Here is a 26,932-nt window from a genome sequence, read left to right on the forward strand (position 1 = left end):
CTTTTCAATTTAGTCCACAATAACATAACATGATGTGCACCTACTATTTAAATTATACACTAGAATATGACTTGTACAAAATATCCTGATTTACCCTGATTTATTTATGTATAGATATCTTTTTCCCAATTTGTATAGAGTTGGCACCTCCTGCTCACCAAACCTTGCTATTGGAGGCCTCTTTCTCTCTCTCTCTCTCTCTCTCTCTCTCTCTCTCTAACCAGGAAGGGGAGTTTAATTTCATCAATTAACGTTTTGACAGGTTTCTCTTACTATCTATTCAGCATGGTGTCTTGCTAAGATTTGCATGTATATCTATGTATGTCTGTATGAGCTTACAAATGTCTCTGTCTCATGTGCAGTGGTTATGGATTATAATTGTGTGGTGGTGGTTGTTTTGTATGTTTTTTTTTTTTTCCTGTTCTTTAATCCATTGCTGGAGTGCTTGTGCTGGTGATGATTCAGTGTGCATTTATTATTCATAGAGTCGATTAATCTTATGTTATTACTTGATTTGTTTTATGTGAAAGTATCATTAGTTTGATGAATTAACTTGAAGCGTATACTTTGTTGCTTGATGTTTATCTCTTATGAACTTCTGAGGGTTTGCAAAAATAATCTCATATATATATATGTATAAGATAGAATCTTCATTTTTGGTTTTTCTGGTTTTTAATTATCATCTTAGATTGGGTGTTTTTGCTCCTGTTAGTATCTCGGAAAATTGTTGTTAGTGCTGGCTGGCTTATGGTGATTGCATATCATTTGCTATTTTTCATGGGTCTCAGATGTGTATTTCTTAACCATGATGTAGTTTGTTCGTATCACAGAATATTTTATTGGGAAATTTACGGATTAGTGTTGATTTTTGAAAATTATTACAGATTTATGGAATTTTTTTTAACTTTAATTGTTAATGTGTATAAAGTTTAATATTTATTTGTAATTTTTTTTTTAAAAAAAAAAAAATCTACACGGAAGTGAAATTCCCCTATTTTATTTCATTATTATAATTTTTTAGTAAAAATGAGCTGTTAGCATTGTACTGTTCTTACATTAATAATTTTTGTTGTTGTTGATAATGTATATACATATAAATTGCTGCATCCTAGTGCCATGATTTCATAGTTTTTTTTTTTTTTTTTTTTGGATATTTTATCCCACCGTCCTGCTGGGTCTCAATTAAAGTCATAGCAAAGTTTTGTACGAGCTAATCCCCAAAAATTATGTACACTCAGAAAGTTTTAAATTTAAAACTTTGTATGAGCTAATCCCCAAAAATTATGAACACTTAGAAAGTATTGAATTTAAAACTTTGGAGGGAGCACACCATCAAATTCCAAATCTTGACCACTAGACCAATATCTTTAAGTTTCATAGTTTCTCTTCTTGTTATGGCTATTGTTGTGGTTCCACAAAAATTTGCATACATCTTTTTCTTTTTCTTTTTTTCTTGTCATATCTTATGATGTTAAGGGGTTAATAAATTAGATTATAATGAAATGTTCGCAGTCACTCCATTGACTCAAACCCTGAATTTTTCATCTTCTTACTGTCCCAAGGGACAATTACATGGACCACTAGGCCAATTGCCTTATCCATACATCTTGAATACATTATATTTGTTAGGATAAAATTCATTTTACTCCCTTTCCATCAAAACTAACAGAAAATGTAATGCACTCCAATTTTGAGAGTGGATCTTTTTTTTTTCTTTTTTTCTTTTTTTTTTCTTTTTTTGATTAAATTAAAGTGAATTATCTTTATGACACCACCGCAACCCTCTCTGTCCCCTCTCTAGCCACTAGACTGTTCTTTGTGTCACACCCCAAAAATTATAAACCATTATATAGTCAATTTTTATTAAATATTCACCGGTTTCAATCAAATAAATCCATTTCTTATAAAATAATGCTTTAAGAAGAATATTATCTCTCATTTAGTAAATCTCATTCTTATTTAATTATTTTAAACTATTACATCTTACGCTCACAATATAGGTTATAGTTCACAAAATTAAAGAAATCAACAATAAAGATGTCCTAATGGCGTACAAGTTTCAAGAGAAACTCCTTGGTTACGCAAAATGGTGGACATTCAGTCCCAACACACATTAGCTCTTGAGTTTCAACAAATGACATCCAATGAGCCCACGTGCCCCATTCAAAATCTTCACTGCCCTGTCACTTGGGTGGAGTCACACCATCAATTCCTGAAATGTTGTTAATTGGTGTGAGCTAATACCCAATAGGAAATACTATTAACAATACATATAAATAATCGAGATGCATATGATCATGCCATGCACTTGTTAGGATTAAATCTATATTTTCTCTTTTAAAACCAAAATGTTGAATGCATGATTTCCATTCAAAGTCTCATCTACAACCATGGGTTGGTAAATATGCTATGACGCCCCAGGTAAGAACCGCAAAACCATACATACATATATAGATTTATATAAAGAAAACATTCCCATATTTGCCGACTCTAAAAATGGCGGAGTGATGGGCACCCAAAACCTTTCCCTCTCCACTTTAGCCAACTCTTGAAACAGCGGGCTTATGGACACCAAAAATCAAGTTTTTCCACATTTCCTAACTCTATAAACTGCAAAACTATGGACATCCAAAATCAAGTTTTTCCACATTCGTCGACTCTATAAACGGCAAACTCATGGGCACCCAAAAACCTTTCCTACATTCGTCTGGCGATATGCACAAGACAGGGCAATTGGGCACCGTGACTCATCTCGCAAGTACCAAATACAATACACAGCCCATTACCAAAACCCGACTCAACTACCTGGACTCATATGTTATTTACCCACTTCCAATACTTTCCAATCATCCACAAAATTTTAGGATCACAAGAGATATTATGATGCACATGATCCATGAGTTTTCAAATAAATTTTTCCTAAGGTTTGTTCAATCCACGACAACATTAATAATATCAACAACTAAAAGATTTCTCTAATTTCACAATCTCCACAATCTCATCATTTATCAATCTCAATACATATACCCAAAGAGCTTCAAAAATCTCATATCTCAACACCGTTTCCATAATCCTTCACCCAATTTCAAGATTTAAGAGTCAATTTGGCCAAAACCATTATTAGATAAAATTTGAAAACTAGGGTTTTTGTAAAAATTGGGGCTTTCCCCTCCCTTATACATAAAGGGTCAATATTTACCATTTCTAACAACAATCAATAAGGATATGCATAATTTTTTTCAAAACATGGAGGAAAACCCCTTTTATTCATCAAACCACTTTATATCACAAAATCATCTCATACATTACTATAACTAAGAGAATATCACATATATATCTCAAATTATAAATATATCAAGTTAAAAGGGCCACTACCTCAAGAATAAAGACAAGAAGATGCAAATCCAAAGAGAAACCTCGAAGAAATCTCAATCCAATTGGTCAAAATGTTGATCTTCTCTTGTTCTTCACTTTTAATACAAGATCTATGGTGGATTCTTTGTGAAAAATAAATGAAATCAAAGTTTGGAGGTCTAGGGTTTCGAGTATGGAGGAGAGGGAGAGAAGAGAGGAAGAAAGAATGAAAAGTTTGGGTCAAAAACTCACTTTAAAGTGCCTGATTTCGAATAGACCGCTCAAGTAGTAAAAACTTGGCTCGAGTGGTGAAAAAAACTCCCAAAATCTCTAAAATTGACGTAGACTACTTGAGCGGTCAAAAGTTCACTTGAGCGGACTTGCTTCCAACATAGGTACCCAGATTTTGAAACAGGCACAACTCCCTCGTTCGAACTCCATTTTGGGTCATTCTTGTGTCTAATCAATGCCCCGGAAACAAGCTTTCTAATGGTTCTCACCTCACATCCAGATTCAAAGTGTGGAAAGAGAAAAGGAAAAAGAGTGAAGATTGCTCATAGGACAATTATGAAAATCAATGTTTTTGGTTTAATCCTACTTTCCCATTATGATACCACCTCAATCAATGTTCTAAAATGAATCAAAGAGGCTCCAAGTACAATAATAAGAGTGTCTAGAGAAATCCCACTAGTCCCAGGAATACAGACTATTATACTCCCTCCACCATAGGAAATTTCGTCCTCGAAATTAGACACTTTAAGAATTAAAGTTTAGATACAAATCGAAATGAAATAGATATTGGGATTTAACACTCCCTCTAAATAATCACAATATGAAAAATAAACACCTTCCATGAAAGAAGATAAAACAACCTAATGATATAAGGGGTAGAATAACTCCCGATAGAGTTACAATCTTTATTCCAAAATTTAGTTTGAAACCTAAAATAAACTTTCATATTTCAGTCCCAGAATGGTATTTTGACAACACCCCAAATGATGTGAACAACAATTTGAAAGTGGTGTATCTCTTTCAACTCATTCACAAGAATTACCTCTACAAGCCACAGGAGCCCATCGATCCTATGAAACAAAAGTCAAACAAAATGTGTCACTCTACAGTTGTGTCTCAAACAGACTCAACCTCCAGGGAATAACTCTTGGTTATCTAACGACCTAAAATCTTTGAAAGACAAACTCTCACATCACATTTACACCCCAAGAAACAATTACCGGTCGCTTGGCAACCAAATTTTCAAGCGATTTCCTTACACTACTACGTAAGTTATCGACCCCCTTTCTTGAGAAGAAAAGATTCTAATAAGAGTTCAATTTTCCAATCATGGCCTTCGAAAAAACACAACCCAACAAAACCAAGGTACCACGAACTACGTTCTTACAACATAGTTAGTATTCCATGCCGATACATTTACTCAATTTCGTTTTTGAAATACTTAAGAACCAAAGCACCCAAAAATAATATTTCTTGACTTTTGAAATTAAAAGAGATTACTCTTGATAGAAAACTTTATATGTATTAAAAAAAATAAAAAATAAAATGTTTTAGACGCGTAAGACTCTATATGCCCTCTTCGTGACTATTTCTCCTTTACTCACTAGCTTATCCACAATGATAAATTCTCAATTTCGGTGAAAATAAGGTCATACTCAATAGGAAAACACCGTTCTCAACTCACTTCTCAAATATATTTCAATCAGTGACTCCCAAACGTCACCCAACCAATGATCCCATCACCATGGTGATGCCACAATCCATTTACAATTATTCAATCAACAACCACATATAACGGGCACCATAAGGTCAACTAAAACAACAAATGGCCTAAACGTTACAAACTTGGGAAGTCGCATCCCATTCACGACCACCACTACAATCCACCAATTGCTCATTATTTATTTTATGTTTGCATTACAAATTTTCACAATTAATCCCATTTTGGGGATCACACACAAACAACTAAAACAAGTATCAAATATTTAGTACAACTTGTCACTCGTAGAAAAACTATTAATTACCTCAACCCATCAAATTTAATCATATAAATTATCTTAACCATGCATCCACTACCTCAACTACTAGCTCAACTAGAACACAAAATATTAGCATGATTTTAGTCGGGGTTGAATCAAAGAACAATCACAATCTTAATGTCATCTCAAGCTTCCATTGAAAACCACAAGCCACAAAATTTCAAAAATTACAACTAGGGATCACGCACCAAGTACTTACCCACAAGTATTTATTTTTTATTTTTTCAACTAAAGTTTCTACAAAATAAAACTGAGAGCATAAAATATTTCCTTTTACCACAGAAAATAAATACGTCAAAATCCAAACTATTATCATTCACCAAAAGTCAAAATGCACAAGAGTGACCTCAATAACCCTACTGTATTAACACATAGTAACCCAAAATCTTTTCACATTCATGGTGCAACAAAAATTCGTACTTGGATTCAAAATCAATCACTAAGAAAGAATTTCCTTCTTGAAAATTATGATTATTCACAATCACTAGTGACTATCATAACATAAAATGACAAATATCAATCAAGAACCAAATTAACCTCTATTGCCAACCATAAAACAATGACAGTCCTAAACACACACAAATCGGATCATGTTGTCCTAAAAACAAAAGGACTATTTGACCGTTCATATCATCGTACCACTGTAATAAATTTAAACTCATAATTGACTCAGGCTCATAATCAAACTCAAGGTGAAACTCTCACAACTAGGAAGATTAATCTATCATGGCTCCAACTACTAGTTTAACTAAACACGATTAGCCATCGATGTATAGAAAAGTTTACTTATCTAATTTTCGTATTATTCAACCATTGTACAGCTCCGTCTAACACCACATCAACGTCGAAGAGGATAACCGTAGATTAGCTGTACCTTCTCATTGCATAACTAATGATTTCAACCCAAACTTTCATCTGCCAAAGAGCTCACGTGTTCTGAAACAAACTTCCATCAATGCAATAGCAAACACTCACTATGTAAGTCCATCTTTCAAGGAAAGAAAACTTATCAAGGTGACATCTAGAACAACACTAATGGCAACACTATAGTCCCATTATATAGAAAAAGGTTTCAGATTTTTTTTTTTTATTGTTATTATTTTTATTTTTATTTATTTTTCTAAGTATCAGGATTAATATTAGTCACTCATCAGCTCACACCTTCGTCCTCTCACTCTACAATGTTTGTGGTTCAAGATCCTTACTACACAAAATTCTTCACCTTAACGGTAAGACAAATTTGGGATAAGATCACTAGATAATTGACATTACTATTGACAAACATAGTGAAAAAGTCAATCTCAGCTTTAACCATATATCTTGTATCACCACAATTCACACCCTTTCCATTCATAACTCTTACTTCATAACAATAATGGAACATGAAGGGCACACCTATTTGTCTCAGAGCATCTGCAACAGACCCCCTAAATCTTTCTCTTACCTATTTTAGGGGTTGGAGCTCCCTTTATACCACCCCATCAGCTCCCTTATAAGCCACCCTAAACTAATATTTGCTACAGTGACTCCCTATTTGTAGGGAGTCACTGCAGCTTTCTCATATCTGAGAGTGGTCGCCTACTCGAATGTCCCAAATGAGTAATCTGGGCAAAACTTGTTTTGCCAATCGTCCACCTGGATGTCCGAGAGGTTGACCGGCCAATCGGCCGCCCCTTAGTCACTGCTCTACTTTGTCTACTCTGTCCATTCTCAAACCTTGAATTTCTTCTTCTTCTTCTTCTTCTCTCTCTCTCTCTCTCTCTCTATATATATATATATATATATATTTGTATATGTATGACAACTGCAGAAGTGGAAGGTAAAGATCTTAAGTTGGATTGGAACTTGAATTTTGGCAATTCAATGTGAAAACAACAGGTACGATTTCAGATCTCAAATTATTATAAAAACTCGAGTTTTCTTTAATGATTTTCTTACAGAGTTTTGAATTTGAGTTTCTAATCATCTATTAGAATTACTAGATTTTGCTTTCATATGCTCTACCAAAATATATTTCTTTGAATGATTCGCGAATTTTAGCTGCTTCCTTTGAATTTGGAGCTCTGAATTAGTAGATTTTTATGTTATCATTCCGTAGTTGTGCATTCAATACTTTGAAGCCAACATTTACAATTCTCTCTGCCCCGTTTGATTGATTATACTGTGTCCTGTTTCGTTCCTATCTTTTCCATTTTCATTAATGTAATATAATCTAGTCAAAGATTACAAAAACTTGTTCTAATCCGTTCATTCAAGAGGACCGAGATGGGTGAACACCATCCCCAGTTAATCCAAGAAGAAGATGAAAAAGTGAAAGAATAGGGAAAGAATATTTTAATAATATTTTAGGGAAAGAATACGAAAGGAATAGAGAGTTTGATGGGGAAAGCAAATGAAAAAGTGATTCCTAAAATAGGGAATGAATTTTTTAATAACATTTTAGGGTAAAATTTAAGGAGACTGCTGAAGATGCTCTCAGCAAGTCAAATGCAACCTCTTATGAAAATTCTCCTATCCTAACGACATCAATTATTTCAGAATGCCTATCGTAAGTCTTTGTTTATTCATAACAACTCCACGCTTGACTCGTGGTATCGATGCTTATGAAGCCAATCCTTAAGACACCCATCACATTGCCTCTTCCTTATGCTACTCCGCCAACCAAGTTAAATATAACTAACTTCACCTAGTTTGAGAAAGTTTTAAAACAACTTCATATATTCTGATATTAACATTCCAAAGTGCTTACCCTTAGGTCACTCTGATTGTCCTTAATCCCTAATCAATGTGCATTACCATAAGGTTTATTCCTTACCTCACTCTACTTCCAAGAGCTCCCTTATAGCCTATTTTCAAATTTTCAATGCGAGTCTATGATATAATTTCAACTCTTCATAGCCAGAAATCATTCACCATCCAATAAAATCTTTACTATCATAAGGTCACAATTGCTTCTCATGAACTTACAAAATTGATAAATTAGGGTTCCATGCCAATCTCATAATTGTGTTCTCCTACGATCCCAAAACGATGTATCTTACCAATAAAACTGGTGCCAAAGATTCAAGTCTCAAAAGTTTGCCCCTCATTTGGGGTCACTCGCGTCCTTACATCCTATAAGAAAATAGAGATAAGGTTTAACCCACACTTAAATACTCCACACGAGATCTCACATGCCATACATGAGTTACACATATGCCTATACATGTATCTACTTCCATAAAAGACAAACCACATAAGCACATAGTTACATAGAGCACATACGGATTACTTTCCGAAGATATCAACTCGTCATATGGTGCTCAAAGACTTCCAAGTGGAAAAAGCATCGATCAGATGCCTTTCCAAAAGGATTTCCATGAATGCAATAGGCTTAAGTTCCTAGGAGCTTAACCCCATAGCCACATAGTCACATAAAGACATAATGCATACAAGGTAAACTAATGTCCCTTTCCAGCATGACAAACCCATTATGGAAAAATCCATATCCCACGAGCTCAAATTATTCAAACCTGGTTAACTCTGATATCAATTTGTAACTCCTTAAAAATTACAAACCTTTATATAGTCAATTTTTATTAAATATTCACTGGTTTCCATCAAATAAATCGACTTCTCGCAAAATAATGCTTTAAGCATATTATTATCTCTCATTTAGTAAATCTCGTCCTCATTGAATTATATTAAACTATTACATCTTATGCTCACAATACAGGTTATAGTTCACAAAATTAAAGAAATCAAAAGTAAAGATGCCCTAATGGCATACACGTTTCAAGAGAAACCCCTTGGTTACACAAAAGGATAGACATTTAGTCCCAACACACATTAGCTCTTCAGCTTCAACAAATGACTTACAATGAGCCCATGTGCCCTATTCAAAATCTTCACCGCCTTGTCACTTGGGTGGAGTCACACCATCAACTCTTGAAATGTTGTTAATTGGGGTGAGCTAATGCCTAGTATGAAATACTATTAACAAGACATATAAATAATCGACAAGCATTTAATCATTCCATGCACTTGTTAGGATTAAATCCATATTTTTTCTTTTAAAACCAAAATGTTCAATGCATGATTTCCATTCAAGGTCTCATCTACAACCATGGAGTGATTTCCATTCAAAGTCTCATCTACAACCATGGAGTGATAAATACACTATGACGCCCCAAGTAAGAATTGCAAAACCATACATACATATATAGACTTATATACAGAAAATATTTCCACATTTGCCAACTTTAAAAATTGTGGGGTGATGGGCACCCAAAACCTTTCCCTCTCCGCTTTCGTTGACTCCTAAAATGGCGGGCTTGTGGACACCCAAAATCAAGTTTTTCCACATTCGCTAACTCTATAAATGGCAAGCTCATGGACATCCAAAAACGTTTCCCACATTTGTCTGGTGATATGCACAAGACAGGGCAATTTGGCACCTTGACTCCCCACACGGGTACCAAATACAACACACAACCCATTACCAAAACCCAACTCAACAACTCGGGCTCATATACTATTTACCTCATCTTCCAATACTTTCCTATCATCCACAAAATTTTAAAATCACAAAAGAAATTATGATGCACATAATGCATGAGTTTTCAAATAAATTTTTCCTAAGGTTTGTTCAATCCACAACAACATTAATAATATCAACAATCAAAAGATTTCTCCAATTTCATAATTTTCACAATCTCAACATTTATCAGTCTCAATACATATACCCAAAGAGCTTCAAATATCTCATATCTCAACACCATTTCCACAATCTTTCACCCAATTTCAAGATTTAAGAGCTAATTTAGCCAAACCTGTTATTAGATCAAATTTGAAAACTAGGGTTTTTTGAAAAATTGGGGCTTTTCCCTCCTCTACACAATCAATATTCACCATTTCTATCAATAATCAAGAAGGATATGCATAAATTTTTCCAAAACATGGAGGAAAACCCATATTTATTCATCATACTGACTTTATATCACAAAATCATTTCATACATTACTATAACTAAAAAAATATCACATATATATATATACATATATCTCAAATACCAAGTTAAAAATGCCCCTACTAAAAATGAAGACAATAAGATGCAAACCCAAAAACCTCGAAGAAATCCCAATCAGTCAAAATGTTGATCTTGTCTTGTTCTTCACCTTTAATACAAGATATATGGTAGATTCTTGGTGAAAAATAGATGAAATCAAGATTTGGAGGTCTAGGATTTCGTGTATGGAGGAGAGGAAGAGAAGAGAGGAAGAAAGAATGAAAAGTTTGGACCAAAAACTCACTTTAAAATGCCTGATTTTGAACAAACCGCTCAAGTGGTCAAAACTTGGCTTGAGCGATGAAAGAAAGCTCCCAGAATCTCTGAAATTCGTGCAGACCGCTCAAGCGGTCAAAAGTTCGCTCGAGCAGACTTGCTTCCAACATAGGTATCCAAATTTCAAACAGGCATAACTCCCTCGTCCGGACTCCGTTTTGGGTCGTTCTTATGTCTAAATCGATGCCCTAGAAACAAGCTTTCCAATGGCTTTAACCTCACATCCAAATTCAAAGTGTGGAAAGAGAAAAAGGAAAAAGAGTGAAGTCTACTTATAGGACAATTACCAAAATTAATGTTTTTGGTTCAATCCTACTTTCCCATTATGATACCACCTCAATCAATGTTATAAAATGAAGCAAAGAGGGTCCAAGTACAATGATAAGAGTGTCAAGAGTAATCCCACTAGTCCAAGAAATATGAAGTGTTACACTTTGACTCTCTCCCTCTCTCTCTCTCTCTCTCTCTCTCTCTCTCTTTTATAATATATGTATATGGATGTATATATAACTCGGTATTCTTCTCTATGTATCAACTAGTCTGGAAGACCATATCGTCCACTAGTAGGCCCAATTAAAGCCACGACAAAGTCCCATATGGACTGACCCCAGCAAATTATTTATACCTAGGAGATTTTGAACCTAAAACCATTGAGGAAGCATACCCATAGACCTCAGGCCTGACCATCAGGTCAACTTGTTGGGGTTGTATATGTATGTATGTATCTAATTGTGTTTTTGAATTAGAATCCTATAAACCAAAGTAAATTATCAGGTTTTTATGATTTAATTGAATTAATTTTGATTAAGTAGATAGAAATTATGTGTGTAATAAAGGAGAGAAAAAAAAGAAAGATGAAGGGTTAATAAAGAGGAACAAAAAAAGCTAAGGACTAGAAGGGTATTAAGGTTTTTTAAAATCTAGGAAAATTTATTCATAAATCCCATATGGAGGTATGTTGATCCATTTACTCCTAAAACTGTGTTTGGTTAGGGGATTTGAGGAGAAATTTGGAAAGGAAAAGGAAAAATGTATGGGAAACTAGGCAAAATATAGGTATATTTTATTTACATTTCACATATCTTTTCCATTTCCCTTTTCGAATCCCTTCTCAAATCCCCCAACCAAACACAACATAAGAGTTTTTTTTTTTTTTTTAATTTTATGAACCAATTAGTCATTTTTGTTTTGGAAAGTTATATTTATTTGATCTGATGCATTTGAGTTTAAGTGAAAGCCCTTTTATGATTCATTTTTCTAATTTTTTTTTATTCCTTTTTGAGATGGGAATAGAAAGGTAAGGTGTGGAAGATTCTTTTTTGGAGGGATTGGTAGTTGAAGTGTTGGTTATCAAGCGTGGAAATCTACATTTCTATTAGTGTGGTTTTCTGGTGTTACATTGGAGTGTTACATTAGAGTGTTTCATTTGGAAAAAGTACACTAAGGAGTTTTTGTGTCCTACATTGATTGAAGTATTACATTTGCAAAAAAAAATACTAAGAATTTTTTTTAGAATGTTATGTCGTTACATTTGAGAAAAGCACACTAAGGAGTTTTTTTTTTTTTTTTTTTTGGAAATATTACGTTGTTACATTTGAGAAAAGTACACTAGGGAGTTTTTGTATATTACATTGATTGAAGTATTACATTTGGAAAAAGTATACTATGGAGTTTTTTTTAGAATGTTACGTTGTTTCACTTGAGAAAAATACACTATTGAATTTTTAAGTGTGTTATTGGAGTGTTACATTTGAGAAAAATATGTTTGGAAAAAGTACGTTTGGAAAAAGTACATTAAGGAATTTTTGTGTATTATATTGATTGGAGTGGAAAAAGTACACTAGGGAGTTTTTTGGATTGAGAAAAGTATACTAAGGAGTTTTCTAGTATGTTACATTGGAGTGTTACATTTTTTGAGTGTTACATTGAAGTATTACGTTTGAAAAATACACTAGAGAGTTTTTTTTGAAGTATAACATTTAGTAATTTCAACATTATGAAAAACCCCACATTTGTCCTCAACACATAACACGCACACGTTTATGCTTGACCATTTATGTAATTCATATTTAAATGGAACCTTTGGGTTCATAAGAAAAAATGGAGGACCAAACAGTTTATACGATCACTATTTGAGATTTATTAGTGTTTCACCCTAAAATGTATTGTTAACAAAGTTAGATGTTGCAATTTAGTCCAAAACACAAGGGAAGCTCTCTGCCTATATTTGAACTATAAATGAATAAAATATTTCAGCCTTAAGCCAAAAGGGAGTAAAGTTAATTTTGCTATATTTGTTATAGGGCATTGGTACCATTCCAAGGGTCAAGTATGCATATATAATTTTTTTTTTTATCCTCAAACTTTGAGGTGATTCCAAGTAATGGTTGTCATTGTCATAACGATAACTACTATGATTGTGGTTGAAGTTTTGGTTGTAGTTACAATAATTAGGGGTGGTTCTCGATCGGGTCGGGTGGCTTTCCATCCATTATTTGTCTAAATTTAGGTGGATTGGAATAAATCAATCTAGACCCGCCCGTTTAGTTAACAGATGTGGATTGACAGGTGGATGCGGATTGATTTGGCAGTTTGGGGTTTTTTTTTTTTTTTTTTTAAACTATTTTAGAGTACATTTTTTTTTACTATTTTGGACCTTATTTGAGTCTAAATTTTTTATTTATAATTAAAATAACGGCCAAACTTTCATATTTCATTAGTAGCTAATATTATTACTAAATAAATTATTCTTTTTCTAACATACAAATCATAAAATAAAAAAAATAGCATCATTTTCTTAAAGGGGGTTAGCAGATTGGGTTGGGTTGGGTCAGGTGGCCTTTTCCATCCACCATCCATCCAAACATAGTGTGGGATTCTCTTCCCTGACAGTTTCATGTCTCATGCACACTGAAGTAACCAAGGTGCAATGTGAGATATGAATAAATGGTCTAGACTTAACATATCTGACGAAAATCCACTAATCATACAAAAGTGCTAAAGATATATCAAACATGAAACATAGAGTTGCCACCTAATTTTTTGGAAAAACTAGGAAACTTGACTCATGCTAAAGGTCACTTCCCGTCACAACAAAAGAACCTGATTCGAGAGTCTAGGTATAAGGGGAGAAGGTCACGAATTGAGCACCCCCACTTACCTGATCAAAGACCGACCTCTACTAGTTCTTGATATGAGAATTTTTACACAATATGATCATAAAACCAATTATTAGTCTTATCTTTACTATGTGGACCAAACAAATATAGACCAAATCACATATTTTAGAATGCTCGAATCTCTCGCAATTTGAAAAGGGTTTAAAAGTAGAAATCTCATGAAAACTAGATGACTAACGTGCAAAGAGATCGAAATCATTCCAACCTGGATAATGAGACCTCCATACAATGAGCAATCATAGAGGTATGACACATAAGCACATAGCCTCATGATAGTATGCTAGACATAGAAAGAAACAAATACACATTGGATGCAAAACAAATGAGGAAGGCTCACCAAGTATTCCTCTGTACCATGACATGAGTGTAAGGGGTTAGAAATCAATGCACGATCTTAGATGTGAGACTAAATGATATGCAAAGAAAATGAGAAGAAAAACTCATCGGGTACTCTATCCAAGTGCAACCAAAGACAACTAATTAGAAATATGCATGATCTTAGATGTAATAATCGATAAAATGTAATCATACTCATGAAACGAATCCTATGAGCTCGAATATTGCTAGTGGGGATGGCATATGGATCATCAAAGAGAGCACACCACATAAAGACATCTACCATTACATAATAATCTGGGCTTAGATGCATGACTCTAATCTAAACATGTGAATGCCATGATAATAAAATAAAATCTAAGTAAAGTAGATAAAGCTATACTAAGAGATAAAATGAAAGAGAGAGAAGGAGGGTAAGAGTAGGGAGAAAAGAAACCCATTCCAACGCACACGACAAACATAATAACTATCATAACAAAAACAAGTACTCCAACGAGGATGAAGAAGTCCTACCCATCCTATACATGGAAACAAGTATAGGCTACCCGAACGAATCCATGAAAAAAAGTTTTGAGAAAGTTACTACAAGAAATAACACATTTGCCGACCAAAAAATTGTTCGCTAAAAGCCCATTTTTAGTCGGTAAAAGTTATCCGTGACCAATTTTTTTGGTCGCCACTTTGGTCACCAATTGAGGGTCAGCAAAAGTAATTCGCAACCAAAATTTTTGTTGGTCGGGAAAAGTTGGATTTGCCAACTAAATTTTTGGTCGCTAAATATATCATTATTGCGACTAATCCATTTTGTCAGTAAAACACTTTGGCCGCGAAAAGTGATAATTTTCCGACCAAATATCTTAGTCGCCAATTGTCACATTCCACAACCAAACAAATTAGTCGCCAAAAATTGAGGAATCACAGACTAACAATTTAGTCGCCAAAAGGTAAGGAATTGCCGACCAATGATTTTAGTCACAAAAGTGTAGAATTTTGCCGACCAATTTTTTAGTCGCCAAATCTCTTTATTTAATTTTTTTTTTTTTTTTGAGAACATTCAATTTTTGTTTATAAACATTCAATCCAATATCGAACAAAATTCATTCATCCCAACCACAATTAAGGAACAATAACACACCCAAGTAATGTAATTAAAATATAGCATAACACACAGCCAAAGAATTTAACTAAGAAGAAAACTTGAGAATTTAACATGTATACAAGAGCAATAGTATGTACAATCTGTGATGGCTTACACAACCTATCAATCATTATATTCATGGTCAAAACATTTGGAAACAAGCCAGCTCCTTTCATGGCTTCCTGAATCACCAAAGCTTCCTCCACTTTCCCCGCCTTACAAAGCATGCCTATGAGAATATTATAGGTTGAAAGATTAGGGGTTGCATCGTTCTTCATCTCCTTAAATATCCTTAAAGCCTCATCTACCCTACCATTCTTCGCAAGACATGTAAGAATACTATTATATGCAATCACACTAGGAATGCTTCCCTTTGGTTTTTGTCTCTCAAGTAAATTGTAAGCTTCGTCGAACTTTCCAGCCGAGCCATAAGCCATGATCATGGTGTTATAAGCATATGCACATGGAACTTTCCTGTTAAGTTCCAACTGCTCAAATAGCTCCACAACTTCATTCAACCTATTAGCTTTCCAAAGAACCCCTATCATGCTTGTATAGGTCACATCATCGGGCATAAGGCCATTCGCTTTCATCTCATGAAAGAATTTCCAAGCCACATCCACCTTACCCGCTTTCCCAAAGCAATCAATACAAACATTATAGAGGACAATATCTGCATCAAAGTAGTTGCTTTTTATCTCATCTAACAACGAAAGAGCAGCATCAACCTGACCCTCTTTGGCAAACACACGAATGAGCGTCGTGAACAATTGCACATTCACTTCATAGCCTAGCTCTTGCATCTGATGAAATAGAGTAAGCATGAGGTCAGGTTCAAGAACTGCAGACAAAGCACCAATCAGAGTTGTATAAGCCGAAAATACAAGGCGAAATTTGAATTTTCTCATGGATTCTATGAAACCAAACGCTTCTCACAGCTTATGAGACTTGACACAGCTGACAACTAAATCAAAACAAGTGCTGTTAGATGGGCCAAACCCAGAAAGACTCATTTCCTCCAAAATCTGATCAAGACAATCGAACTTTTTGCTCCTACCCGTTACCATGAGAAGCGAATTATAAGCTTCTGGACAATGTGCTTTGTTGGTTTTTGTTTCAACAAATCGAAAATAGCTCATTACTAGATCAAAATCCTTGAGCCTCTTTAAGACTCCAATGACTAACTCTGTTTGAGGCATTTCATCAAACAGATGTAGTGCATTTTCCAGAGAAGGTCCCCATGAACAACCCTCCAAAATCTAACACACACTATCAATTCCTTGTCTAACCCATTTCAGTTTTCGCAAACTTTCTTGACTACCCACCTCTATAGAAGAGATGGGTCTCGAATTTTGATCAAAGGGTCTGTTGTTGGAGGAAGATGAGAACTTGTTGCCATGTGAGAAAAGAGAGAATTTGTGACAATAATGAAAGATTGTACCAGTGGCACCAAATAAATGGCGATTAGAAACTGAATTCACTCAAATTTGGTTATGAGAAATCACTGAAGTATGAATTACAGTCGAATTGTGAGTTGAAAATTGAAAAGAAAGAAAAGCAAGAACCCAATTTACCTTGGTTTTGTAAGAGAGCTTTCATGCTTATGGAGTAGACAACGAAACTAAGGATGGTACAGATGAATCTAGGACAAACAATTGCATTTCAATCAACTGAGATATAGAATCAAACAATTGTAAGGCCGAAAAATGTAAGGGGGTAGGAGGTATCACCTTCTCTGAAACTACTCTTGAATCTGTGAGGTACGTTGCAGAGGTACCTCATCTGACCTGTCCCAGTCGTCTTCCTTTGGATCGCCTTCACACTCTAGTGATCTGAAAATATGCCCACATCAGATCAATACAACCAACCAGTATATATATATAGAGAGAGAGAGAGAGAAAGAGATAGAAAGGGCTTACATGTCCTCTTACAGGCAGCAGGGAAAGCACAAGCAGGGCATCGGCTCTTCTGGAAATGAAAGTTACGGCGGCCACACCTCACATAGAGGATGTGGGTCTTGTTCCTTCTCTTACCAAAACTCCATGTTCCCTTCCCCTGTTTCCATTCATCCACTTCTATAAGCCCCAACACATATATTTGTATGTAGAGAGAGAGAGAGAGAGAGAGAGAGAGGTTACCATTATTGCACAGCTACAAGAAACCCTAGACCTGTGAGAGCTGTTTTGGAGAAGATGATAAATATATATGGTGAACGAGGTGAATGTGTGTGAGTTGAGAGGTTTAGGGTTGACTAAGTTGAATCTTGCTGAGTGTCCAGACGGGCTTCAGCCTAGTTTCACTGAAAATGAGGTGGAGGGAAATGGGGAAATGAAGCGAGAGGGACAAAGATAAAGAGAAGAAGAGAAATAAAGAGAGGAAGAGAAAACCTCAATGTTGAAGCGAAGCAATGCGAGTGGCAGTGGCAATGTAATGATGCGCGACAGTGGAAAATCGAGAGTGAACAACGATGGAAGACCGACGGTGACTGAACGGCGAATCAACGATGGTGAGTCTGTGAGAGAGAGAGAGCAAGAGACTGAACTTGTTTGGGTGTATGTACATATTGATAGAAAATATGAAAAAAATAAAATAAATCATAACTAATAAATTGGGCGGTAATGTGAGAGTATTCCCACCAAAAAAAAAAATCTGTGTGTTTTGAAATTGTTTAACTTTATTGCCAACTAACTGTTTTTTAGTCACTAAAAATAAGTATTTGCCGATCACATTTTTGGTCGGCAAACATCAAAAGTAAAAAAAAATTCATTAATATTTGGTGACGAAAAGACTAGATTAGTCGTAGAAAAGGTACCTTCCCTGACAAACCTTTTTAGTCGTCAAATCTCAATCAACGGCGACTAAAATATTAGTCGCTAAAAGTATTAATTTGGCAACTTATTTTTTTTTATTGCTGAAAATAAGTTTTTTGCGACCAAAAGATAAAAAAATAATTTTTTATTTTTCACTCGGTGACTAAATTGTTTTAGTAACCAAAACTCAATATACGGCAACTAAAGTATTTTTTAGTCGGGGAAAATAAGTTTTTGGCAACTAAAATTTTGGTCGTCAATTCCACAACCAACTTATTTTTGATCTTCCGCGACCAACTTATTTTTGGTCGCCAAAATGTGACCTTCCATGGCCAAATTTATAGTTGGTCACCAAAAGCATATCACTTTCTGCAACCAACTCATTTTTTGGTCGCCAAAGTATGACCTTTTGCGACCAACTCATATTGGTCGCCAAAAATAATGATTATTCGCGACTAATAAATATTTGGTCGCCAAAAGGTAACTTTTAGCTACCAATTTTTATATTGGTCGCGGAAAGTGGTCGCTAAAAATGCAGATTCTTGAAGTGAGTAGGCCTAACTTATCATCGTAGAGGAAACGTGTCTGGATTTCTACATCATCAATAATCAATAAAGTAATAAAATAAAGAAGGCTCCAACGAGGATAGAGAGATTCTCATCCTCAAACACATGAAAAGAGGTATAAACTACCCAGATTCCTAAAATGAGAGGGGAGATTTGGTCTACTCTTGTGAAGGTAACCCTACTTGGGTTTCTATATCAACAAAAATCAATCAAAACGACAGAAAAGAGAAGGCTCCGATGAGGATACAGAGATTCTCGCCTCAAACACATGGAAAGAGGTATAAGCTACTCGAATTCATGAAATAGGAACGAGAGAGGAAACCATGCATGGGCTTCTATATCAAAAAAAATCAATCAAGATAATAGAAAAGGGGAAACTCTAATGAGAAGACAAAGGTTCTCCTCCTCCTACTCATGAAAATGAATATAAACTATCCAAATTCATGTAAAAAAATGTTCGGGAGAGGAGATCCGGGCTCTTCTCATAGAGGAAATCGTGCATAGGCTTCTAACCCATAATAAATCAAGAAAAAGCAAGTCAGACTTGGCTAAAGTCATTATACAGGCCCCTACTAGTTACAGAAAGAGGTAGAAGAAGAGAGAACCCAACTATACTATTAACAACAACCTAACAATGATCTCAAGATTACTCTAATAAGAAAGAAAAAGAGAATGGAAGTAGCGATTACCTCTAAGCTAGTAGAGATAGGGCCCAAGTTGATCACAAGTTCTAATCCAAACTTCCCTCAAGCTAATAATGATTTCTAAGTCCAAGTGTCCAATCAAAAGGAAGAAGATGACACTCCAAATGTAAAGAATATGTCTGAATCTCAATGTCCAAGGCTCACTAACTCTTACCAAGATTAACTAATTACTAAACAATTAATTAGATTTTATTAACTGAGTAAATTGCCTCATTAATTAACTAATCAAATCAAAGAGTGGAATTGGGAACCCTTTTCTCTCCAAGAAGAGAGGGGTTTTTATAGGCTTGGGGTGCTTGGAATATGGAATTCATCCTCAAGGATGGGGATAGCATATTCCAAGATACTAGGGGAAACTTCATGAGAAATCAGTTTGGCCAACGTCAAAAGGTTTTCGCCGGACAACACTTGTCTAGCCAACCGATAGTGATCCATTATATTTTCTCAAAAGGTATCTGTCAGAGAAAATAGGGTTCAAATGTGTTTATCCATATAGAAATTGTGCCGGCGTGCTCACCCTGACCAAAGTTATCCGGTTGACCAAGCGATGTTCGACCAATTTTCTCATAAGGTTTCTCCTATATTCTCAATCATTCTGGCTTCCTAAACTCTCTTTTCTAAAAAATGGATCGACACTTTTTGGAAAACATAATGCTAAGAATGACTGAAATGATTGAGAAGGTACTGCATGCCTACATTTTGGTAAAACTAAGACCAAGTTTGGCTATCCTAAATAAGTACACACTTTTTATCTTTTTATGTTTTTTCCATCACATCATCTCTCTACTTTTCTGCACATTTTCGTAAAAAGACAAAAAATTGCACTTATTTAGGTCATCCCAAACAACCCCTAAGTTTTGAAGGTCTAGAAAACTCTTTGGGAAAAATAGGTGTAGAAAGGTTTGTCTCATCCCTGACTTTGTGCTTGAAACAACCTTTGCTTTCACGAAATGCCCAAATTTTAGGGCCGGTCAAAAATTGGGATGTCCACACATAGATGAATTTAAAAAATCTTTATCCGCATTCGTCTGTCTATACTATCAAAACTTTTTAAAAGCGGATGAATTGGGTTGGGACATCGGTTTTGATGGATCGATTAGGTCCGTGAACACCCCTAGCAATAACAATAACAAAGGTAATGAGGTTACGGGTACAACAAGTATAGCATAACAATTATAACAACAGAGTTTATAACTTAATTTTATTTATTTATTTGGTACAATTTTAAGAAAATTTATTGATTTGTATGTTTTTATTTCATCGTCATATTTGTTAAGATATTAAAATGTTCTTTTGAAAAGTTTAGTTTATTATTTATTTTATTTTTCAATAATTAATGGTTTCATGCGTCATAAATTGAAAATGTACCATTTTATTTTTATTATTAAAACTTATAGACTTACGATATTATGATTTCAAATTTCAAGGTTATACATTTTAAATACATAATAAATAATAAATAATGTAAAATAGTAAAATGAAAAACAAAATCAATAGTTTATTTTAGAGTTATGATATTCATATTCCACATGTAGCCTTTGACACTACTCCATTGTAAGTAGGGCGGCAAACAAACCGAGTTGTTTATGAATAATTCGAGATCAGCTCGTTTACAAAATGTACAACCTCAAACTCGATTTTTAAACTCATTTATTAATCAAGTCAAGCTCGAGTAGTCCTAAACTTAGCTCAATAAAACTTGTGAATATAAAAATAAATAAATATTTATTTATTTTTAATAATATATCAAATAAATTTTTGATAATTTATTTTATTTTTCTGTTTATATTTGGTGTTTGTGTACATTTCCATATTTGATTGATGAAATTTGTTATTAATATAAGCATTATTTATATTTTACTTGTAATTTTGTATTTGTTATTTTAATAAGTAAATTAATTTAAGTTTTCTATTTTTTCAAGTTTGAGTTTGAACTCAACTCGTTTATGTAATCAAGCCAACTCGAGCTTGATTATTTGAGCTCGGTTCAAGCTCGAGCTTAACTAATTCTTAATAAATAAGATTGAACACTCATAAGTTCGACTCGACTCATTTGCGGTCTTGGGAGAAAGAAAAAAGAAAAAGAATAATAATAAATAAATGAGTATGAACGTAAAAGTGGTGGGTAAATACCATTACTCTTGTTTTATTAAATAATTTTTTTTAAAAAAAAAAAAAAATATCCTAGGGTCGTATGATTCATATATTTAAGTTATACAAGTAATTCAATACATGACATATAACTGACAAGTTGCAATGATATATAAAAAACATGTGTAATTTTTAATGTTGAGTAAAAAAATAATAATAAATAAATAAAAGTTAAAAGAGGGATGTGTTAAATACAACAACAATAACGGTGTAGTATAACAACCCATTATGAGTGTTAAGTGACAATAACTGCCGAGTGTATATAAAATTCAATGCTATACTATATCGACCGTTACGGATAGCAATGACTACCCATACCATATAAAGACCCATTTTAATGCATGAAAGCGTCGATTTGTGTTTACTTCTTCAATTCTGCATTTAGCTATCATGCGTTTCTATTCATGTCTAGCTATAAAACTTTGCTTTCTTCATTGATTGATAAATTTAGATGTTTAGCGATTGTATCTGCTTAGTTATTTCATGGTGTGGGGCAGTACAACAGCCACTGTTGTGCAGCAAAATGAGCCTATTTTGGGAGCTCATTTTAACAACTTGAACCGTTCACATTTTAAAATATATCAAGTAGAATATACTTGTAAAAAATCAAATTAATCGAATATCGTTAACCCTTTCATCTATTCATATTTGTATTCAATTTAATATTTTAAATCATAATTATTATTTATTTTTATAGATACAAATGTGAGTGGATGAATGGTAAACGATATCCGATTAACTTGATTTTTTGCAGGCATGTTCTACTTGATGTATTCTAAAATGTGAACGGTTCGAATTATCAAAATAAGCCACGAAATAGACCTATTTTGCCGCATAGCAACCACCTCAAATCCGTTATTTCAACCTGCCAAGAACACGAAAAACAAAAATAAATATACATCTTTGTTAAGAATTAAAACAAGAATGAATGTTGGTAATGATCTTGTATCCAAATTTAAATTTGGTACTCTTGGCTCAAAGGAAACAAAATTAATTTTGAGTGTATTTTTTTTTTTTTTATCGGAAGAGATATTTCATTTAATAAAGCCAAAACGGCAATTACAAGAGTCCATTTAACCCAAAACTTACACCAAACAAAGAGAAAATAATGTAAGAAGCACCAAGGAAGAAAACTATGAAAATATTCAGACGTACATATCGTACTCATGCTCATACTGCAATGCAGAGTCGATCATAAAAGTTCGACAATAGAGCATGTCCGAAATAAATCATAGATCCCAACCACAATGAGGGTAAGCTAAACAAAGATGCACAGACGGACTCCAAGAACCAAACAAACCCAAAAACAACACAAACCGAAGGAAAGAAAACAAAAGAAACAAACAAAAGTAAAACCAAACAAGATAGACCCACAACCCAGCAAATCCGACAGTAGTGTCGGCAAATCCGGCGATGGAGAAGACTGGCGAGGAAGAGGCGGCGGAGAAGAGTCAGTAAAGGTGGTGGCTAAGGCGAATCCGGCATCGGCAAAGGAGGGAGGAAGAGAAGGCGATGGCTATGGACAGGACGGCGATGGAGAAGACGAATCCAACTGGCGAGGAAGAGAAGGCTGTGGCTATGGAGAAGACGGCGGTGCAGAGGCGGTGAAGGCGCGGATCTGAGAAGGCCACTCCCGGAGTGAATGGATGGGGGAAAACACCTCACAAAGGAGGGAGATGATGGAAAGCAAAGCTTCCAAGTTATGAGAAAGGAAAAAAGGAAAGGAAAGAGCAAAAGAGGGGGTAGGGGAAGGGGAGAGGAGGCCGGAGGCTGCCGGAAACCCCTCCCCCACCACCACCAGCCACCAACTCGGGAAGCCCTAGGGAGAGAAAAGTTTAGAGAGAGAATGTTCTTTTGATTTTGAGTATATGTTCTTTTGATTTTACCAATGTCTAAGTTGAGTACAAAACTTTCTCCGAATCCTGCTTTATAGCACATTCTACATCCTTTTTGAACCATCTCATGGTAAACTTCATTTAGATGTTGCATTAGCACAAGTTTTAAGTATACGTCCTTACCTTAAAAACATGTTACATTAACTTTATTTGGATATATGATTTTTTATTATAATTTAAAATGATTTTGTCAGTTGCACGTAATAGGACTTTGAGCCTTCAACTTCGTGCGAAGTTATCTTTAGTTAGTGATCTTGGTGGCAAATCCCTGTAAAAAGTTCTTTCACTATGTGCATTGAATTTGTGAATCGGACTATTATATATCAACTCATTATTATATTTATAAATAAATAAATTGTATCAACCAGGTCGATGGTAAGATATTATTTGTTTTCATTAATTCATTAATAATTTCCTCTAAACATGAGAACCTATCATAAATACTTGTGTAAATGTTAATACAAACCGTAATAAAATACTGATAATTTATAGCATTTATCATTATTTAAATGATTAACCGAAAGTCATGTGCAACATTGTTGTATTGGTTACTGTTGTTCATTTATGTTTGCTGAGGATATTTGTTGGATTTTTCTTTTGCACTCAACAGATTTTTTGTTTTAGGATAGCAGGAAAAGATCAAAAGAGGAGCATATGGGGTCAGTTATCCCGAATTCGGAAATTTTTAGCATTTCAGGACCAGTATACCTGACAACTACTCTTGATTGGTAAGACCATCTTTCACATACTTTGGTTGTGCAACTCTTCCAAATCCCTTATGGGAAATCCTCCTATCAAGGACTGACCCACATTCTAGTCCATTTATTTTATTTTATTTTATTTTATTAATTATGCTACATTAGGTTTACTGAAATAAAATTGAAATAGAATGAGATATGATTATTCATTTGCTTACATATAGAATAAAATATGTCTGTTATTGCTGTCCTAAAATTTTTATTCTTCGAGTTCTTAAACCTACCTACGTCATCAAGCATTTTTTAGAGGCATTTCAATGTCAAATTCTTGTAGGGCAAACCCACACCACCGAAGATCTGTTGCTGCTAGTTTCGTTAAGGCAGTGTACACGCTACAACGTGATTGCCTAATGAAACGTAAAGGGCCCCAATCTCTTGCTGCTTCCTGGTTCGAATCCTTTCATTATAAGTTAATTGGTAAGTTGGTTGATGATCGCTCCATCTTTAGTGCCATTTTTGAGAACAAATATCCACCTTCCTACTATAATCATTTAGTCCAAAAACCTCCAAGATATGTTGTAGCCTTTCGTGGTACACTTATCGTAGGAGACATCTGGTTAGAGGATCTCAAGTTGAATAGGCAGGTGTCTCTGAATATTCTTCAACAGAGCACTCGCTTTCAGATTGCAATGCAAGAAGTGCAAGAAATGGTTGATAGAGTTGGAAATGAAAACATCTGGTTAGTTGGACACTCTTTGGGTTCAGCCATAGCACTACTTGTTGGAAAGAACATGGTCAAGCAACATGGGATACAATTTGCAAATAGTGTAGAAACTTATTTGTTTAATCCGCCATTCCCATTTGCCCCAATAGAGCTAATTGAAAATGAAAACCTAAAGCATGGGATACGAATCATAAACAGTCTCGTTACAGCCGGAATTGCTTTTTTAGTGAATGGTCCTCAAAACAATGACTCATTTGATGCATTATCCAGCTGGAACCCTCATCTATTTGTAAATGAATCCGACTTTATTTGCTCAGGGTACATTGGGTATTTTGAACACAGGCTGAAGATGATGGAGCTTGATGCTGGAGAAATTGAAAGGCTTGCAACACAATATTCAATAAGGAGATTATTATTAGATGAGTTGGGATGTGGTTCAGAACCGTTACATCTCCTTCCTTCAGCATATCTGACTATTAATAGGAGTCCCTCAGACACTATTTTGAGAGCACATGGAATCCAGCAATGGTGGAAACCAAATATTCAATGTCAGTCTGAGCTACATCAGTTCAGGCAATTAACTGATTTTTCTTCTGGGCAAATGTTTTGTTGAGCACATCAATTGCATAACTTGGTACATGCTTCAATGATGGCTTAATTCTTTTTTTGGTCCTTCATTTTATTCTTTGCTTTCTTCCTCTTGTAGGGTGCTTTGGTGGCAAGTGTTTGTCGGTTGGCTTTCCTTTGTTTTATTCATTTCACATTTTGGTTCAAACAAGAGCATTTTCACATTTTGGTTTGTTCTGTTCTTTCCACATTTTCGTGCATTACACATTTTGGGAAACATAATGTATTTCAATATGTTTGTAGTAAATATAATGTTTGTAGTGAATATTTCCCAAGCAAAATGAGTTAAAAAATGTTTTGATAAAAAAAAATATAATATTATCACAAAATAAGTAATTTTATTTTTTAATCACTAATTATTATTATAACTATACTAAAAATTACATAACGTCTACTAAAAACTTAAAAGTATTATCCACGTTAAAATAGATTATTTATATATGTAGCCCGACTTGATATCGAATTGAGAGTGCGGTTAGGATTCCACATAGCCCACCACACAGGCCACATCGACGATCCAAACCGTTTAATGTATGGAACTCGTTGAGTACTTTATCCCTGTAAAATATCACACTGTGATTTGATTAAGTGGCTATCGATATCCGTGGGATCTGTAGTAGGCAACTCATATGGAGAAGCTGTAAGCTTATCGTGTTCCTAAAGAAAAGATTGAAACGGAACACCAAAAATGGAAGGAGGGTGGACATCAGTGATGAGGAGAAGAATGCCAAGCTATCATCGGTTTCAACAAAAAGGACCAGGGTTGATTACGATATTTGTGGACAACCTACCAGAATCTATGGTGCCAAACAGCCTTTTCATTATGTTTAGCAGATATGGTGTGGTGAAGGATATATTTATCCCGAACAAAAAAAGGAAAGCTACTAGGTCAAGATTTGGTTTTGTTAGATATGATTGTCAAATAGCAACAAAGGTAGCAGTTCAAAAAGCAGATTGAATATGATATGATGATAAGGTCTGAAGGTGAGGATAACTGAGTTTGGAAACGAAGTTTAGTATCAAAAAAAAAGGAAGAGGCTAGAAAAGGCAAGACTATCCAGACGGACCAAAGGAAGTACGAGAAGCCTACAACCAGGTGCATTGGTCAGAGATTCTATGTTGATGCGGTACAAGGTATAAGAAAGGATAATCAGATGATAACTATAAGAGCACAAGAAGTCAGAAATGGATGGCTCTATGAAAGTTTAGTGGTAAAGCTCAAATCATTCTTTTCTCTCAATGCTTTAAAAGAAGAGTGCAACAAAAGAGGGTTAAAGAAGGTGAGCATTAGAGATGGTGGAGGCAGAGTAGCATTATTATCTTTTTAAGTCAGTGGAACATTTGAAGGAATGGAATAGTAGACTAAAGGAATGGAT

At 34.6% G+C, this 26,932-nt stretch overlaps 1 protein-coding gene and 1 pseudogene across 8 annotated transcripts; one reads left to right on the forward strand and one right to left on the reverse strand.

The window, feature by feature from the left end:
• LOC114288937 (GDSL esterase/lipase At4g10955) lies at positions 1-25,720 on the forward strand. Of its 8 annotated transcripts, none has more exons than XM_028232561.2 (4): positions 16-262; positions 7,216-7,283; positions 24,132-24,235; positions 24,540-25,720. In XM_028232561.2, the coding sequence occupies exons 3-4, from the start codon at positions 24,162-24,164 to the stop codon at positions 25,540-25,542; spliced, it is 1,077 nt and encodes a 358-aa protein (XP_028088362.2). In that variant the 5' UTR covers positions 16-262; positions 7,216-7,283; positions 24,132-24,161; the 3' UTR covers positions 25,543-25,720. The 8 variants fall into 8 exon arrangements, with proteins under 8 accessions (XP_028088366.2, XP_028088362.2, XP_028088361.2 ...); XM_028232562.2 differs by having other exon boundaries at positions 191-262; positions 24,137-24,235; XM_028232564.2 differs by having other exon boundaries at positions 191-262; positions 24,140-24,235.
• Positions 2,184-16,980, reverse strand: LOC114288939 (uncharacterized; annotated as a pseudogene).
• Positions 25,721-26,932: the final 1,212 nt, after the last annotated feature.

This window comes from Camellia sinensis, chromosome 1 (genome assembly GCF_055761805.1).
Source record: "Camellia sinensis isolate YWXY chromosome 1, ASM5576180v1, whole genome shotgun sequence".
NCBI classification, from domain to species: domain Eukaryota; kingdom Viridiplantae; phylum Streptophyta; class Magnoliopsida; order Ericales; family Theaceae; genus Camellia; species Camellia sinensis.